Source organism: Theobroma cacao, chromosome 8, assembly GCF_053813885.1.
Source record: "Theobroma cacao isolate CCN51 chromosome 8, ASM5381388v1, whole genome shotgun sequence".
In the NCBI taxonomy this organism is placed as follows: Eukaryota; Viridiplantae; Streptophyta; class Magnoliopsida; order Malvales; family Malvaceae; genus Theobroma; species Theobroma cacao.
In genome coordinates, this window is record NC_142646.1 from 2008487 (window position 1) to 2027504 (window position 19018).

Here is a 19018-nt window from a genome sequence, read left to right on the forward strand (position 1 = left end):
CAACTTCTTTTATAGTTGAAATCACCAGACAAGAACTCCATCTGCTATCCATTTCGCTTTGATGGTTTTGCCAATTGCTATCATTTTTGCTAACACGAAAGTTCTTCAAGCATAATTCACATCAGGAACCGAAACATATATAAAAACTTTTCTTTTTGGGTACAAAAGGGCGAAATAAGCATTGTAAAAAACAAACTTTGTATTTCCTTTCTACAAATCAAATGGCTTTTAAACACCACAACCCATAATGGCACCATATTTCTGGATTGTATAAAAGAAAACTACCCAAATGTTTCATTAAGCATTTTTACACCACTTGAATGAGTAAAGCATGACCAGATGGAACTTTAGCATCCTCGTATCTTACTAGTGTTGAGATTGAGACTCATTACAGAACCGTTTGAAGTTCAGAGACTCGTCCACCAAGAAATCACTGAAGAAATCAATCCACATTAGCAAAAACACAGGAAACTAATTGAGAACTACAAAGACAATAACAGAACTCACTATATCCGCTCAGCCATCTGTGATGCTTCCCATCTTGGACTCCACGGATAGTCTGTTAGAAGAGGTGACTGTTTTGGTACTCCTTGCGGTGATATGTGCTACAGTACGTCACAAAGACGACCAATTTGATTAGACAATTTGCAAAAGGACTGTTTAATTAGTCAACTGTAGAAAAGAAATGTTTTTTCTATCTAATAGATGAAGGCTCCTTGGGCTTCTCACAGCCAGTTGGGGAACTGATACAGCACAAAATCATTACAGCTACTTGATCCCCAAACTCATGCAGATATATCATCAATATAGGGACAAATAACGTGTTCACTTTGAGATACATTCAAAAACCCTTTTCTAATCTGTCTTAAAATGGAATTTTAATATTGCACTTAATAGCTAGAGTACATTACATACTAGGAAAAGAAATACCATTACCTGAGAACTTTGGAGCATCAGAGCTGGCTGCTGCTTAGGAAATTGAGTTGAAATAAGAACGTGCACCTGTGGTAACAGTAATATCAAACGTTAATACACCAAGAGAAAGAAGATGCAAGAAATGTAAATACTGTAAACAAACACACACACACAAACTGATATAATTAGTAATTATCTAATCATACCAGGAAAACAAAGGATCCAGAAGATGCAAGAAATGTGGCTTTTCTGCAAAAGATCTGCCAAAGAAAGAAATGACAAACTAACAATCAATGTTAAAGGTTCTAAAGCTTTATATATAGAGAGATTAATGCCAAGAATGCACACCGGATCAGCTTCCAAAGGTCTTCCAAACAATGGGGCTAATGCCTCTATAAAGCGTCTTCTAATGTCAATTAATGAAACAGCTTCCAGGACCTGGAGAGCAAAGTACATTTGCAGAGCACTCCTATTATTAAACACTCAATATACCAACTCATAGTAAATCCTGGATTATAGAAAAGAAGCTAACCTGTTTCTCAAGAGATTCTTCTAGGTGGGGAAGATATTCAGCCAAGCACCTTCAAATGTAAAGGTAAAAATCAACAGAGATTTGTCAGCACAAGTAGTGTGTATCTTTTAGGATATGCAACAGACGAAGAAAGAATGATGTGCATAACTTACATTCCATCCAACCATGGAGGAAGCTTGACATCATCAACAGAAAACAGAACTCTCAGCTCGATAGTCGACATCAATTTCAAACGGGGTGCCGAAGGGGTAGATGCATACTTTCTTCCAACAGGATATATAACCTGCAACATTAGAAACTTCATTAGAGGTGGGAGAGAAATGGAGGGCAGAGGGGAAGACAGAATTTGAACAATGCAATAATGTACAAGTTACTTATTAAGAATTAAATTACGCATATATATAAGAGGGAAAAGAAGGAAACAGAACCTGCAAATATATCTTTTGTGGATGTCTCCAGGGGCACGCATGCACCATTTTGTTTATGTTCATATCCATTAGAGGCACAGAAAATTTGACCTCTTCTGGCTACGCTAAAATTCAAAGGCATATAGACCATGGATTTAATTAAAAACCAATTAACATTATAAGCACATTAGCAATCCACTCACAAAAAGCATACTCCTTTAAAGGAATACCTTTTCAGCACCTGAACTAATATGCATTTCAATTCCCTGCAGCACAGTCAAGAGTTGGAAAAGATAGAGTTAAGGCACTAATCAATTAGTTTGGCTTACAAGTGCACACGTTTCACAAAAATGAAGAGCATCAACACTGGAAAACAGCAAAGAAAGCTAACACTACATGAAAAACACAAGGAATAGATTCAGACCATCAAACTTTAAAATTTTGCACCATTGACATCAATGACTGCATAGTAACTTGATAGTGACTAAAGATACTAAAAAGTCAAGATGCAATTATGTGATGGCCAAATTTTTGCCTCTCAGTTTGTTCATACGGGAATAGACATGCACAGAAAATGGAAATGAAGTGGAGGATAAAGACATGTATATAATGGGTAACATATGTAAGATAATGGTAATGCAATTCAGGCTAAGAAAACAACACAGAGCAGGATCTTCAAATCTTTCTTCATCATAAACCAAATTTATATGCCAAAAGATTACCTCTCGTGACAAAATAGTGCTAATCTCAAATTTCAACCTATCATCATCCACTTCTCCAACGCGTTTCCTCTGGTAGGACATATATTGATCTCTATGACAATAAAAAGGAACCATAAATTTCTTTACTTTTTTCCCACAACCATAAAAGATTTTGATTTCCATTAAAATAGCAACTACCGCTAAAGACCCAGCCTAACCTCAATTCCTGAATTAAAGCTAGCAGCCTGGTCGGGTCTTTATTGTTCCAATCAGACAAAACACTCCGAGTCCGTGACTTCAAGTCCCCCTCACCTTCACCACCAGTCGCGTGTAAAGGGTGAAAGTCCTCATCGTCGGGTCCAAATATGATATCGGGCGGAGACAGTGGAAACTCCGCATTGTATATAACATCCCCTGGATCAATGTAAACAGATTATGAGTAAAAGACCAGCAAATAAGCAAAAATATTTAATTACAAATCTTTCAAGTCGCAATAAAAAATCCCACTAACATTTGATATGGTCTAAGCAATATGGAATAAGCAATGTGAACCGATCGAGGCCCCCGGTGTAGGATTTGCCACCAGACAACACTTGCTCAACCTGCAAAGCAAATTATAAGAGATAATGAAAATGCTACTATTCTTTATCGGGTAAAAGTACAGAGGATAGATAATGGAACCCTAGTACTGAATCAAAGCAATGTCGTTAATTGAAATGAGAAATTTGATGGAAATATCTAATAATTAAACTGAAAAGAAAATTTGAAAAAAGAACAAAAGAAGCGGGGGATAGGGTTAGATGGAATTACCTTGATTTTGTCAGGAAAATGATTGAGGAGGTAATGGAGCTGGGCAGAAATAAAAGGAGGGAAGCCATCGAACGACATGCCTGACTCCTAAACTCTAAAAGAGATCGATTCTGAAGCTTCTTGCTTTGATACTGCTTAAACCGACAATTTTGCGTCGATGGGCATCCAAATTACTCGCCGGCGATCTACTGGTCGACCGAGACGGAAAACGAGGCAGTGACCGGTGAATCCGTTAATGTTGAGTCGTAAGTTCAAAGATCAGGATGTCAATATGTTATTACTTGTTTTTAATCAGTAGAACGACGTCGGACTATTCAACTTAAATCCAAATTTGATCCGACGTCGTTTCTTAACAGCCCAGGCCCCAGGCCCCAGGCCCAAACCTGATAGGGGTAGAACCGTCAGTAAAAAAAACGAGCGAAAGCCCTAAATCAAAGTCGTCGCCCTTTAAATAGACCTCCCAAACAGCCACCTTTCAACCTACAACATCAAAACGGAAGGCATCCGTGACGGCCGCGAAACGATTCATCATTCGCAATCTCTTATCTCTTCTTTTCTGCGAATGTGTTTCTGTTTTTCTTCTTTCTGTTAGTTTTGAAAGCAGCGGAAGCGAAAAGAGAAATCAGATGATGAGATTGGATTAAAATTTCTCACGACGGTCGTCTGAGACACCTCGATGTGTCTGCCTGATGCATTGATCCAATGTTTCTGATGGTTTCCCTTTTCCTTCCATGTTCTTAATCGAATCCTTTTCTCTTTTCTAAAAAACGAAACTGTATTTTTCGCTGCTGGATTTGATCGAGAGCTTGATGATACTCAATACTCTCAAAATACTTAATTTAGATTCTGGGTTATGGATTCGTTTTCGTTTGATAGGCGCGATGAGGATATTTTTAACATACAGATTGAGATCGGTCGATCTTTGAAATCGTAAACTACTAATTAAAGTCCTTTTCATTCTGAGTGCCTTGCGATGATACAATGTGGGATATTTGGTCAATCTCGTATGTACTAATTTTCCCATGCCGGATTAATTCTTTTATTAAAAACTAACTTAAACTTTGGCCTGTCATCGAGAAAAAACATTTCCTTGGAAATAATTTATCTTTACAAATCAAACCTGATTTAATTTAATGTTTTATGAAAATAAAAATTATTCATTAAGTATTAATTGAAAAAATAAATAACTTATAAGATATTATATAAGAAAATTTGAAATCGATTACCTTTTTTTATATATAGAACAAAGTTTCGTATGTATGTTTATCACAATTTGGATTAAGACCAAAAAGAACTAATAATAGTAATCAAGTGTTTCCATTTAGTTTATCTCATTTGTGCTTTATGTGGTCAGTTAATACTATTTTCGAGATATATAATATGACCTATCCATATAAAAAATGAAAACATAAGTTGAAGCAAGTTTATTTTATTTCAATTTTCACTGTTTGAATAATTCTTGTGTAATATAATGGACTTGTAACATATTGACAATAATAGGAGTAGCCATGCACATGCGAAATTCATAAAGTACTACTACTACGGAAAATTTTCAAAGAGGATAAAATGGATAAAATAGAAGAGGAAGCGACTAAGATGTGTATTCGATTTAACCATATCCAAGCACATTTTCAATAACACTTTCAAAGAAAATAAAGAAAATTATTCATCTTCACATTCTGATCAAGATAAATTTAAATTTTCAAAGATATTATTACTAAAAATATTAAAATAATAATATATATTTAAAAAGTATATTTTTAATAACTAATTTGTTCAATTATTTCGATTGTAAATTTTAAATACCAAAAACTCACCAAATAAATAGATATTCCTAATTGATATAAAATTAAAATCAAAATAACCGAATCAAATTAATCAAAGTCAATTGATTTCAACCAAATTCTACCCGACCCTAAAAAAAAAGGCCAGCAGCCAACATTCTGTTAGATAAGACTAATCCAGCTAAGAGCCCATCATCAAGAGAATAACCAAAGCTTCATTCACGTGCCATTCAAGTTGAATCGCCTACCTCCAACTCCTTATGGCTAAAGTCGTCAAGGATTTAGAATCCAATGAATCTTCATTTGGGGGTACGCTGCGTCCACCCGTTAGCAGCAAAGTAAGACTTTTCCTTTAGAATCTCCGACTAGAAAAGTCCCCGAACTCAAAAAGATCACTCCATTCTGTTTTTCCTTTTTATATATATTTTTTCACCCTACTTCCAAATTAATAACAGAAAAAAAAAAAAGCCACCAATGTTTATTTTATACAAATTAATTATCATTTTTATATGCAAATAACAATTAATTAAAAATTAATCCATGTAAATTTCATCAGAAAATTACACCGTCAACGAAGGTCAAATTCTCAAGTCAATGGGGGGGGGGGGCGGGGGACCATGTGAGTTGTAGTTTGCAAAAGATCTAGATGGAATATTCTTCGTGGTGGTGAGGAGCGACGGTGGCATCCGAATCGGAGCCTGGGAGCAAATCACCAATAGAAAACACCCACGTGGACAGAACTCTCTGATTTTTTCATATTTATACAGTCCATTTCCTTTTTCCACCAAATGGCAGCGATTCCTTGTCTTATTACAGTTTCCTTACATGACATCACTGCCCTTGATTGATCCAACGGCCCCCTTTGAGTTTTGACTGGTCGTCTTTGTTGTTTTTCCCAAAATTACAATTTCATTATTGAAAAGTCAGAATATACATACAAGGTCCCTGTCCAAGTATAATTTTCCTTCTCCTAATATAATCAAGTCAAATAAATTCCCTTGAAAGAAAACTCTCTCAAAAACAAAGTAAACCTTTCAAGCAACTGGTACAGATCATATGTTATATCATAATCTCTTTTTCACCTATAAATTATATTTTACTATAGCATCAAATTCTAAGTTTCAGTCAAAATCCATATTGAACTGAAATAAACGATTAATTACGTTTTTGACTTTTTTTTTATTTTTACATGTACATACATATCTTTATTATTAATTCGTAGAAGTCAATGACATTTAATTATCAAGATAAAAATTTTAAATCCGAATCATAATATTCTACCTAAATCAAAAGACTAACAAAATTTTTTTTTGGATAAAATCGATAGAAGAGCATGTTGCAGACTTGACAATGCCCGGTAGGACTGAATCAATCCGTTTTTAATGTAAGAAAGGTACCCGTGGCAGATGTGTATTGTTAAGTTCGTCTTATCGTTTAAAAAATAATACAACTATTCTCAGTATTGGTTTTACTAGTTTTTTTGTAATTATTGTAAATTTTTTTTAATATAATAAATGGAAGGTTTTTTATTATTATTTTAATAATTTATTTGCCGACTACTATGAGTAGTCGACATTGAAACTGAAGATTGAAGTCACACCGGCTTTATGTCCTTTGTTTATCTACTTCGTGTTGACATTTTAAAACATGGTGTTGTCAAAGGATTTGGGATACATTTAATTTGCATAAAACAAGCAAAAAAAAGCAAGGAAGTTGCATGTTTTGAAGTTCAAGTCACATTGATGGCTCAACAAACATCAAAATTGGCATCCCATGAATCTCTCATTGCAACTCGCAGTTTTATGTTTTTTAAGTTTCTATCTTTGAGTGCTTTACCTTATTTTTCACATTTCTGGTTTCATACATCATTTAATTCATGGTTAATATTTTTTAATCTTTGTTTTGACAATTTTTTTAACTTATTTTTTAAAAAAATTTTAGAATTTATACATTTAAAATTTAATATTCTGTTTTTCATATTATAAATTTAAAAATATATCAAAATCATAATTTTATTTTAATTTTCGTGAGATTAATGAAAAATAAATATTACGAAAGATAAAAGCAAGTTTACCATTAACCAAATTTATAAATTTATCGGTTTATCAATTCAGTTCTAATTATTAATCAATCGTTTCGAATATCTACCGTCTAAGATTTATCCTTAGCCTCAATTGCTTGCAACATCGAAATTATCTCATTCTTGTTCGTTGCTTACTAAAATTAGAAATCATTTATTCTGGATTTTGTTTTATTTTTTGAGAAAAGGGCAAAACAGACAATGTGGCGTAACCAGACACGGTGGGCGGGAGTTGAATGTGTTGGGTTCCCCTGCTTCGCAAGATGGCATGTTTCATGCTAAAAGTCTAATTTCAGAAGAAGAGTGAGAATAGTCGTATCTCTCTTCTTATTATTTTGGCACATTTCCAAATTCAATTCAGTCAAACAAATCCCCCCATAAACACCACGAGATTTCCATCCCATTGCCTGAAGCTTAATTACGCGTCTTTTCAATCGTAAGGAAAATAAAAACAGCATGCCTTGTTACTTTGGTCAATGCAACATATTTATTGCCATATTGTATTCTTCTTCTCTTTTTTTTTCATTCTTTTCAGCCTCCTCCTTGCACTGTAACTAACTTGACTCAGTCCATTTTCTTTCTTCTGCAGTTCGTCACCCTGAATTTCAGCCTGTCTGATTCGCAGGTTTGATGTTTGTTTTGTCTGTTGTTTCATATCATCTTGTGATTGTAGAATTATCTACTTCAAAAACGTTTTTTTTTTCCATGTCTTTTTGCTCTTTTTGGATTGATTTTACGTTTGGTTGGTAAAAAGACGAATGAATCCGGTTCTTTCCCTGTACAGAATGAAACTTTTCTGTTCTTTTTAAGTAGTTGCAGACAATTCTAAGTGTTGAATTTAGTTTCTATCAGGCTTTTAAATGGAAAATCTTTGATTGCAAATTTCCTTTTATTTTTTTCCCCTTTTTTGGTTCACAAATTTTACTTCTTATCCAAAAGAGCCTGGGCTAACGCTGGTTCTGTTTTTGTTTTTATCCCTTCTTTTTGTTTCAGTAAAATTCTTCGTTTAGGTATATATTGGGCTATTGTTTGAGATAAATTTTAAGTCTCGGAAGAAAAATGGGAGGTGTTTGTTCTGGTGGAACAAGGGAGCGGAGTATACAGCTTGAACAGAAGACTACTACAGGGTTTTCAGGGAAGCTCAAGTCAAAAAAGAGCTTTGGGAAGCAAAAAGGTAATTCAAATCCTCATTCCTATACCAGTGGCGATGGTTTTGACAAAACGCGGCAAAGGCACGATTCTGGTGACTTTGGATTGCAATTTTCCCGGGAATTGAAGCCATCAACACCCGCCAGGACAGCAGCTTCCAAGGTATATTGCTTTGTTTAACCATATTTGTTTTGTAGTTGTAATGATCTTCCAAGGTTGGAGCACAACAGAAATTGGAAAACTCAAGATCATGTGGCATTGCGCTGATGTAAAATTTGACTGGAAGGGCAGTTGATGGACAAAGGTTCAGTTTCGAAGAAACAATGTTGATGACAGAACAGAAACATTCATGATGTTGTCTAGCATATAAGATCATATCAGCTAGAATTTGAACATTTGGCAGCCTGTGGGATTGTTATCTCCATTAGAGTTCCATTTCATTTTGGACTTTTATCACTGAGAATCCCTGTTTCTGTGAAGAATCATGGCTTGAAGTAAAATGTTAAGTTTCTTACTTCATGCTGTATATTTTCTATTTGGTAGGTTTCTCATAGAAGCTCGTTTCTAGGAAGAGCTGGCATTATGGGCCTAGAGAGGGCAGTCGACGTTTTAGATACACTTGGAAGCAGCATGTCAAATTTGAATGCCGGAAGTGGCTTTGTAACTGGCCTGGCTTCTAGAGGGAATCGGATATCTATATTGGCATTCGAAGTGGCTAATACAATAGCTAAAGGAGCAATTTTGTTGCAGTCATTTTCGGAAGAAAACATCCAATTCCTGAAAAAGGATGTCTTACATTCAGACGGAGTACAAAAGCTAGTTTCTACAAATATGAAGGAGTTGCTAAGCATTGCTGCGGCTGACAAGAGGTAGGTTAAGTGCTTGAGAAAATGGTTGGTTTTATCATGTGCTTTGAAGTTTCCTCTATGCAGGGGATGATGTGTTAGTTCTTGCACTTTAAATCTCTTATTATAACAGTTTATCCTTTGGCATATCTAGGGATGAATTGGATGTTTTTTCACGTGAAGTAATTAGGTTTGGAGATCTATGTAAAGATCCACAATGGCATAACCTTGGCCGATACTTTTCAAAGTAAGGTAGATTTTTGGTAGCATTACTTTTCAGCTTTCATTTGCTGATGTTTACTAACGGCGAGATATATTGTCGCAACCTGTCAGACTAGATATCGACAATTCATTTCATAAACAAGCTAGAACTGAGGCAGAAATGACAATGCAAGAACTAACTACTCTGGCTCAGCATACCTCTGTAAGTTTATCCTCCTTTAGTTGTGAGCTTTTCCCCTCTATTTGCTATGTTGCTCATACATTGTGTATTTTTTGGATGCTTCTGTTGAATGAATGGTGTGGGATGCCATGGCATATTCAGCCTGAAAACAATGTTGAATTATCTTGTTTGAATTAAAGCATTGCACTTAAATGGAATCTCAAGTCCCTCCTTTTTAATAAGCTTGTATGATGCCTTTGAAATTTTTTAAGCACCCTTGTTTGCACTGCGTGTTATGTTCAAGCTGTAACATCAGAGTTGTCCATCCATGTGAATGATACATAGCTGTATATTGGTTTTGATCTTGAAAAGTTTTTAGTCTGCATATTCTACTTCAAGAATCTAATGTATCTTACATGTGTAGGAATTATACCATGAGTTGAATGCTCTAGACAGATTTGATGAAGATTATAGGCGAAAGCTGGAAGAAGTGGAGTCCTTAAATCTCCCTAAAAGAGGTTAGTCATGGACGATCCTTTTCTCTTTCCAAAACTTTCTTTTATGTGTCTATGGCTGTATGCAGAAATTCAATACATTGCCAATTAGGTAGCAACATTTTACACCACCTGATGTTATAAATTTTGGGTGATGTACCATTACATCAAAATGAAACTTACCAATCCAAAATTCTTTATATATGCTAACTTAGGAATGAATATTATTATATTTGATAATAGGGGTTTATCTCTCATGGCATCTGTCATTAGTTGTTCATTCTAGGCACTAAAGCCTGTAGTCTGCTCTGGTGCTCCTTTTTCCTTCTCACTTGCAAGATGTTGTTACTAAATTGTACATCATTCACTCAACTTTTCTCTGGAAAAATTATTGTGGTTGAGTTTCTCTTATTAACAGCTTCAAGTTGTTCATTCCCTCATTTTTTTTGCTGTGTTTCTGATATTTGCTAAGGAGCTGCTAACCTGGAGTGCAGCTAGTCTATTAACAGCTAATCCTTTTGAATTGTAGGAGAAAATCTCATGATTTTACAAAGTGAGCTAAAACAACAAAGAAAGCTTGTAAGGAGTTTGAAAAAGAAATCTCTTTGGTCTAGAACTTTGGAGGAGGTATATAACTATGAGCTGCTTGTTATAATTGCTGAACAGATACTCTCAGAGGTGTTCTCGAAGGAACCCTTTGTTATTCATTCACCTAAATCATTTGTCCATGAAGCTTTTAGCATTTCAAAGGAGTATTCTTTTCCTCATGCATCTCACGCTATACTTCTTTTTTCGATGTTAGTGATGGTTGATTTTTATGACCGTCAACAGTAGCAACTGAATAGTATGAAATCTGTTTTGCTCATGGAGAAAATGATTGATATCATTCAGTTTTGGCTTCGGCGAGAGTCAACAATTATGCAACCTTTCTTTATTCTAATTTTGTTTCATTGCAGATCATGGAGAAGCTTGTTGATATTGTTACTTATATGCATCAAGCAATATTTGAAGCCTTTGGAGGTAATCATATAGATTCAAACTCATATCAAATTTTGTTGAGGGGAACATCATGTGTGTTACTTTTACCACTGTATCTTATCAATATAATTTTCCAACTCATGGCAGACACAGCATCAGTTCGAAAGGAAACTACTGAAAATCCTCAAAAACTAGGTGTTGCTGGACTTTCATTACACTATGCTAATGTGATTCATCAGATTGATAACATTGTAAGTCTTATGTCCTTATTTTTCTCTTTTCTTTTCTGTCAATTGCATGTTACCTCCTTTTTACTTGCAGTGTAGCTTTGACAGATTGAATTAAATTGAATATATATGTTATAGGCAGGTCGCCCAGCCTCCCTTCCACCTAATATCAGGGACACTTTATACCATGGATTGCCACCCTCTGTTAAGAAAGCTTTAAGGTCCCGATTACAGTCCATTGACACCAAGGAAGAGGTATAGTTTAGTTGTGATATACTTAAATACAATTTCGATTTTCATTTGTTGAATTCATAGTTTTTTTTTTCTTTTATGCTTGTTCGCATGATTAACATTATCTCTAATTGCTTGCTTTTTCTGCAGCGCTCAATTTCACAGGTCAAAGATGAGATGGAAAAGACACTGCAGTGGCTTGTTCCAGTTGCCACAAACACGACCAAGTAAGTTAAACTAATTTAGGTTTGATTTAAGCCAAAAAAACGTTCTTTCCTTTCTTTTATGTCATTACTAAGTATATTTGCTTCTTTGTTTTTCCTTTGATACAATTTGCAACAGAGCACATCAAGGTTTTGGATGGGTTGGAGAATGGGCAAACACTGGGTTAGTCATGGCTTTTTCTTCATCTTTCTGTGCAAATGGTCACATGCAAGTCCATCTAAACGTTTAAGAGTTACTGATTTTGGTATAACATAATAACAATGAGGTTTCCTGGTGTTTGTTCTTGTCTGACAGCAACGAATTTGGAAGAAGCGCATCCACAAATAGTAACCTCACCCGCCTTCAGACACTTTATCATGCAGATAAACAGAAAACAGATGCATACATCCTTGAATTGGTGCAATGGCTTCATCACTTGATCTGTTTAGTAAAGCAAAGAGATCACGGCTTCAGGCCTCAGCCAGTTCGATCTCCTACTTATAAAGGTCTGGTTTATCACTCCAACATGCGGCGATTTCTATCCTTCAATGGGGGAACCAAACCCCACAGGATTGAACTTTCTGAAGAAGACAGAAACTTGTTAAAGAAGGTGACTGCGAGGAGATTGATTCCAGGAATTAGCAAAAGTCAGGAATTTCCTTTAGGCAAAAACAAAGGGGTCAAAATGTGGGCATTAAGTAGGAGTGCTGGGAACTCTCCTGATAGGAGTTTTAGGGCAGGAAAGATTTTGAAAGATCCACAAACAAATAGATTGGATGTCATGGATGGTTTAGATCTTGCAACTTGAGAGTCACATTCAAAATTTCACCCCTAGCCATTTTGTCTAATCTTTAAGATTCATTTCATGTCTCTATATCTCATTCTTCACATTCTATTGTATATGTCATCCTGTGAGATTTATTTTATAATGTACATAATATATGGTGGTAATTTTATGTGAAATGATGTTAGCATTATCTCTGAGTTCTTGGCTAGAGGTTAGTGGTGACCCATTGTTGATTTATCCTCTGGAGAACTGCAGCTTTGGCACACAGCTTCTTCCACCCAAAGGGTACCAGAATCTCTTTTGAACATTTGCAACTATTTTCGACGCTTGATATAGGAAATCTCCAAGACATTATTATATCAAACAGTGAAACTAGTTAACTACTTTTGAATTGGTTTGTCCTACTACACTCAGTAACTTTTTTCAAATTCTAATCTCTTACCACCAGGAAAAGCACTTTGTTCTTGTTCTAATTCTTTGCCATCTTGCATACCTGAAACCAAACTTCCATCTACTCCCATCTGAGGTGGCAGTATGTTTTACCTATTCAAAGAGTTGTGTCTGTACGGCTGTATCTGTTATATTAAGATGAGAATAATTAAAGAAATAGCATTCACCTCGTATTAGAATGTGATGATCTTTCCAGCTCCATATTTTTCTCTGTTTACATTCATAGTTCCAAGTTCCAACTGCTCCAATTTCAATTTTAAATGTCAAGTTAAGATAAATTCGATTCTCTATATAATGCCATCCTAGAGCATCAAAATTCATAATAGCCCATGTTATCACAAGAATGGAGATCTTAAAGACCCAAAAATCATGCCTCCTTTTCTTTCTTGTAGTACTCTCTTTCTCAATTTGCCCGGGACAATCTATACCTCCAGCAGGCACGACGGAAACAACTACAAACCAGCAGCAAGCTCCTTCTGGCGTCCCCCAAACTGAAGGGAATAATGCTCCATTGCTCCCTTCCCCTCCCAATGATGCCCCTATTAACAAAATTCCATTTGCCAAACCTGTTGGCAATGGCAACCAAGGGCAGCAATCTCAGACGGGTTACCAACGGCAACAAGAGCCTAACTATCCGCAACAGAGCATCAACCAGCCTCTGTCAGGCTATAATCAGCCATATTCTACAGTAAACCAGCCTTACTCCGGATTGAATCAGCCATTCTCAAATTATCAGCCTTTTGGGGCTACTAACCAACAGGGCTCAGTGGAAAACGCTGCTTTTGATAATGGGGTTTCAAAGGAGAACGCTTGCATTCAAGGTGTTGTCTTGGTTTCTCTAGTTACTTCGATGGTTTCCTTTGGGTTTCTTGTTTAAAACAGCAACAGCAAATCTACAATGATGTACCTGTTAATGTATCTAGTTCTATTCCACTTTTATTTGAGGTAAAAATCGAGTATTAGACATTTCATTGAGGAACCCTTCTTCCTTACAAGCTTAACCTCTGATTAGCTTATTTTTCAAAAAAAAACCCTCTGATTAGCTAGCTTACTGAAAATCCCGGATTTAAGCTTACTGAAGATACAGGATTTAAGAACCCTAATTGGTTGTTTCACCTAATAGTTTCAAATGGGAGGAAAATTTCCCAAACCCAGAACGTTTAACTAAAATATTTGAACTGGATTAGAGAGTTTTCCTTCAAGATTGGGATCAGGGGGTACAGAGGGGAGTGCCCATGTTGTCGTAACCAGGCGTTGGGGCGGACACCCATCTCACAGCGCTTGTGAGTAATGACCACTCATCATATCCCGTTTACTGCCTGAAGGATCATGTTTTACTCTGCCCCTCGCATGTCTACTTTATTCGAGGCGTCAGCTCCTTGCTTGTCCCGCAAAGCGGTGTGGGATTAAACTACACCGCATTTTCTAAAAGCTAGCTTAGCGTTTTAAACCAAATAGAGAAATAAATTAACTTTTGTTTCTTTTGATAAAGGGAACGAATTTATGTTTATTCCTTCATAAATAATAAACTACAAGCAAAGCTTACTTAGGAATGATTCCGAATCCCAACTGATATTTTACAAAAATAAATGTTAACAGGAATCATGGAGAAAGGAGGCCTATTCCTTATATCTATAGGCAAGTTAGCATGCCCAAACCTGACAAATTGCTTGGTATAAATCAATAAACAAATAAATTTAAAAAAAAAAACAATTTGATGAGAGTATGCTACTAGTTCTTCAACCAATTCAGGACTAAGATCTTCAAGAAAATTTCATAGTTTAGCAGCTCTTCCACATTTGATGACATTCTCAGGCATTGGAGCTTCATCCCTTGCGGAAATGGTTGCTGAATCATCCTGTCCGAGACTTTTAACTCTTAGGTACAGTTCCTGCCCAAGATACCAATTCTCTGCATTCTGTGACCTCAGATTCCACATCCCCAGGTTGTCCACTTGGACCAGTATTGCTGTCCATGACGATGGATAAACCTGCTTGTTCGTAATTAACATTCAATTAATGACATGAACAAAGTTGTGAAGACATAGATACAAGTCAATTTTTGTGATCAGTCACCAAAACCTGAATTGTTGAGCGAGAAACAGCATCGATCATGTTGTATCCTGCTCTTTTGCTTTCATCCCACGTGCCCCAATCCATTCTGCAAATAGGATTGTACCAGTTTCATTAAACGGGTGATTTAGCAACACTTTCAATTAGCACAAAAAATAGAGCAAAGAAGCTTTACCCGACAACAAAGAAGTTGTAGCCATCTATGTGCCATGTTTGCAGTTCTGACAGAGGATTCTGAAAGACAATATGGTAAAAATCATGGTAATGGGCATCGATGACCGAAGTGCCCAAAGAAGGAGGAGGAGTAGTACTTGGTCTGTCACGAATGATACCAGGCAAGAATACATCTTTGAACTTGAAGTTGTCTACTAGCTTCAATGGTGTATCTGGGTGCAGAAATGAGATTCCATTTACTGTAAACCTTCGTTTACTTCCGATGAGCGTCACATTATTCTCAAGAATAAGTGTGCGAGAGACATTTATGCTGCCATAGTGGAAGGAACCTTGTGGATTTGGCCTGGCTGCTCCTGCAGCTAAATTCCACCTATTGAAAGGAAAATTTCAGAAACAATGATTTGGCCGCTTTTGCACCCCAAGCATTTGAACAAGGTGCAATTTCTTCCTAGGATGTACCTTATCGAACGAGCCTGCTGTATAGAGAACTCGTAATCAGATTGACTTGGTCCACTGGGAAGAGGAACACCAGGGTCTCCCACAGAGCCTGGATAACGAATGATACCAATGCCAAATTGTTCGGAAGTAGTAAAGCGAGAACTTGCAACCATGTAGTAAGACTTGGCATTGGTCTGGTTCTTTGCTGCGACTAGGACGGAGTAAGATTGTCCAACATGGATATCCAGGCAATCATATAATTGCTGAACTGTGTAAGAACCTTCAGTTTCCACCAACAGCATCAAATGCTCCTGAATTCTGAAATTCAAAGATGTCTTCAAGCCTACGTTTGAAATTCTAAGCCTGTACGTGACACCTGTATGATTAAAAACAGCAAAGTCAACCAAAAGTGCTGTGACTTTGGAACTTGTTTATGTGATATCAGGAAAATTTCCTCAAATCCTCAATTGATGATCTAATATCAAATACAGTTACATTCCAAACATTCCAGTTCTGTCAGAAATTAAAATGTACTTGTTTTCTTGTATAATCAACCTAAAGTCCAACCAGAATTTCTTGATCACTAAGTATATGATCAAAAACAATGTTCCTAAGCTAAACAGTAAGGTAATTTCACCTGGTCCAAACTCAAAACTTGCTTGATTCGGCCCTTGCCCATTGATGAGAATCCCATCAGGCAGGGGCAATGAGTTCCCATCTTCCACTGATGCTCTCAAGACCTATAAGAACTTCAGGAATTCAACGATTTTCCCTCGAAAATACAAACAGTAATGAAAAAATTATTTTCCAATTAAAAAAAAAGGATCAGTCCATTTAGCCTACCCCATAGTTCGCATTGTACCAATCACCAATCAGTACATCATATTCTTTATATGGTTTTGGGAATGGAATGGGAATAACAGTGCGGTTATTCACACGAATGGCCCCGTACCCACCAGCAGCTTTCTGCAGGAGAAGTGAAGGAAAATAAAAGAAACTTCCAATCTGATCCTTAAGCTGAAAGCTGTATGTCCAGTTCTGGCCTGGCAGGATAGGGCAATTCGTCTCTTGCACTCCATCTTGCCATGAATTCCTCCTCATTTGAATTCCATTCCTACATTAAATTAAAAACAGAACATTCAACATCAATGTTTCTAAGCAAAAACAATAGTCTACTTTGTTACAATTACTGAAAGATTTTGCTCTTGATTTTCCCAAATTTTAAAATCAACCATGTCATGAGAAAGGGATCTGTTAATTCGTTATGAATATTAATATTCACAACATCATTCGTTGTTGCATTCAAGACTGGCCCTGGGAACATGTCATTGATCACTATCACCTGATGTCACGAGAAGCATTTCGTAATAAGAATCAAACAAATATGAAAAGTCTAAACTAAATTCAAAAAAAAAAAGAAAAAGAAAACAATGGAAAAGACCTGTTTATCAACGCCAAGAGGTGCACGTTGAGAGTAAGAAACAGTCCAATCATAGAAAAGTTCTGAACTGCCCCCATCAGCTAACGCCACTAACAAAGAAATGCAGAGACAAAGCTTGGACGATGTTAAGGACCTGGTGTGCCTCATTGCTTAGATTTAGAACTCAAACACAGGAACCTTGGCTAGATTGAAGAAGAAGAAGAAAATTTTGGTTGGTTTTTCATATGTTTTTGGTAGAATAGGATTCCCCCATGAACTGGTAATTTAAAGCCATTTAAAAGAAAAAACAAAACGCGGGAAAGAGGGTAACATAAGGAACGGCGGAAATCAGAAATTGATGAATTAGGCATCATCTTTTTGAAATTTAAATTCCTTTATATAAATCTTTCCAGCTCCAAATTAAGATTACTCTCTGATCTCTATCCTCTTCTTTCTTAATTTTTCTTTTTTTTTTTTGTTTTTAATTGTAAATTTTAGTGATAACACATTAATAGTTGTTGGGTCTTGGAACTTAGAACGTGAATAATGATCATCTAACTTAACTTAATAACTTAATAACAAGTAATTTACTCAAAGTCGGAGAATTTTTTTCTTAATCTTAATTTTTAAATTTATAAAAGAGAATAGGTTAGTCATGAAAATAATGCATCAAGAAGTTCAGGAATGATATGGGGGCAAAAAAATGTGAGAATGACTACCATTTAAGTAATCAAATTTTGAGGAACAAAAGGCATTTCTTTCTTTTATTATTATTATTTGGATATAAACCAAACTCCAAATGTTTAGATTAAATTTGTTCAAGAAGGGTTTGTTAACTGTAGTGTGGGCTTAAAATGGGCCCTCAGAGGTAGAAGGATAAAGTAATCAAGTCGAAGTTTATCTAGGTTTGGCTTTGACTACAAACCCAGACAACTCTATGGTCTAGTGTGCCCTGACCGGCTGACCCAACTCAAGCTATTACCTTGAATGAGCTCATTCCTGGGTATTACCCAACTCAAGCTATTGCCCTGACCGGCTGACCAATTCAGACCCCAACCTTTCTAAGGAAGAAACGTTCGACCCAAAATTTGTTAGGCCCAATTAGCGTGATAGGAAAATTGTGTTCGAAGCACACTTGCATCCTATATAATTAGGATTAAAAAACTTTTATAATTGCATTAGTTAAATATTATTTAAAAAATTAATCAAATGAATCAAAAATTGAGTATTAATTATTTAATTGGCTAATCGAATTAGATTGTTTAATTCGATTAATAATTGAATTAACTAAATTTTTGGACTCAAGTCCATTTTTTTATATATATTCTTTCTATACTAATTACAAAATAAATACAGTTACATTATGAAATTTTTACAACACCCTAAACCATATAATATTAAAATATTCTAACAAACATGATTAAAAATATTAAAATGTTTCAACAAGTATGAATAAAAATACACTAAAATATATCTACCTAAATTGATAATTTAATTAACCAAAAAATTCAAAATGAAAATTAATCGATTTAATTGATTTAACTATGCTCACATTCAAATTAACTGAATTTATTTGATTATAATTGAAAATTGCTTACACAATTACACTCCTAATAAGTATCATAGTTGTCGTAACGTGTGGGTTTAGAACCCGATCCCTATAAATGATTTACTTAGGGAGTCGTCATCAATCTTTTTTTACCTAGATGCAATTGTTCACCTACTAAATTTGTTTTATTCGACGAAATTTTAAATTAACTTTTAGATTCGTCTAAAGAATAACAAATTGGTTTATGTATTTTATTTAGAGTTGGGTTCGGAAGTATGATTACTCACAATGAAAGATTAGCACCCCTATGACGCTTGTTCCATGAACGGTACTATTTAATTATATATTATTTTAACCCATCATTTTATTCTTATGTTTTCTTAATTATT

The 19018-nt window shown here is 35.5% G+C and overlaps 3 protein-coding genes and 2 non-coding genes across 7 annotated transcripts; 2 read left to right on the plus strand and 3 right to left on the minus strand.

Annotated features, from left to right (window-relative positions):
- Positions 1-181: 181 nt before the first annotated feature.
- On the minus strand, positions 182-3630 carry LOC18591561 (BRCA1-A complex subunit BRE-like protein). The gene is made up of 13 exons (XM_007017749.3): positions 3366-3630; positions 3067-3157; positions 2774-2969; positions 2577-2667; positions 2085-2120; positions 1876-1974; positions 1600-1730; positions 1448-1496; positions 1264-1353; positions 1122-1175; positions 937-1002; positions 508-605; positions 182-433 (listed from the first exon to the last, which is right to left on the minus strand). The coding sequence occupies exons 1-13, from the start codon at positions 3441-3443 to the stop codon at positions 367-369; spliced, it is 1146 nt and encodes a 381-aa protein (XP_007017811.2). The 5' UTR covers positions 3444-3630; the 3' UTR covers positions 182-366.
- Positions 3631-3984: 354 nt separating this feature from the next.
- Positions 3985-4082, plus strand: LOC148761106 (small nucleolar RNA Z161/Z228). Its single transcript, XR_016028142.1, has one exon. It is a non-coding gene; the product is annotated as a small nucleolar RNA Z161/Z228 (small nucleolar RNA).
- Positions 4083-7531: 3449 nt separating this feature from the next.
- Positions 7532-12716, plus strand: LOC18591562 (elongation factor G, putative (DUF668)). Of its 3 annotated transcripts, XM_018126325.2 has the most exons (14): positions 7550-7665; positions 7819-7854; positions 8223-8540; positions 8922-9247; positions 9378-9470; positions 9557-9647; positions 10030-10123; positions 10629-10726; positions 11056-11119; positions 11225-11328; positions 11443-11559; positions 11686-11762; positions 11878-11922; positions 12055-12716. In XM_018126325.2, the coding sequence occupies exons 3-14, from the start codon at positions 8289-8291 to the stop codon at positions 12545-12547; spliced, it is 1854 nt and encodes a 617-aa protein (XP_017981814.1). In that variant the 5' UTR covers positions 7550-7665; positions 7819-7854; positions 8223-8288; the 3' UTR covers positions 12548-12716. The 3 variants fall into 3 exon arrangements, with proteins under 3 accessions (XP_088665306.1, XP_017981814.1, XP_007017812.2); XM_088809180.1 differs by lacking the exon at positions 7819-7854 and having other exon boundaries at positions 7532-7665; XM_007017750.3 differs by lacking the exon at positions 7550-7665 and having other exon boundaries at positions 7714-7854.
- Positions 12717-14182: 1466 nt separating this feature from the next.
- LOC148761107 (small nucleolar RNA Z279/snoR105/snoR108) lies at positions 14183-14286 on the minus strand. The gene has a single exon (XR_016028139.1). It is a non-coding gene; the product is annotated as a small nucleolar RNA Z279/snoR105/snoR108 (small nucleolar RNA).
- A 464-nt stretch (positions 14287-14750) lies between these two features.
- SKS18 (SKU5 similar 18) lies at positions 14751-17248 on the minus strand. Its single transcript, XM_018125463.2, has 8 exons — positions 17102-17248; positions 16893-17002; positions 16504-16774; positions 16298-16400; positions 15682-16036; positions 15224-15592; positions 15058-15136; positions 14751-14966 (listed from the first exon to the last, which is right to left on the minus strand). The coding sequence occupies exons 1-8, from the start codon at positions 17246-17248 to the stop codon at positions 14751-14753; spliced, it is 1650 nt and encodes a 549-aa protein (XP_017980952.1).
- Between the last annotated feature and the right edge of the window lie 1770 nt (positions 17249-19018).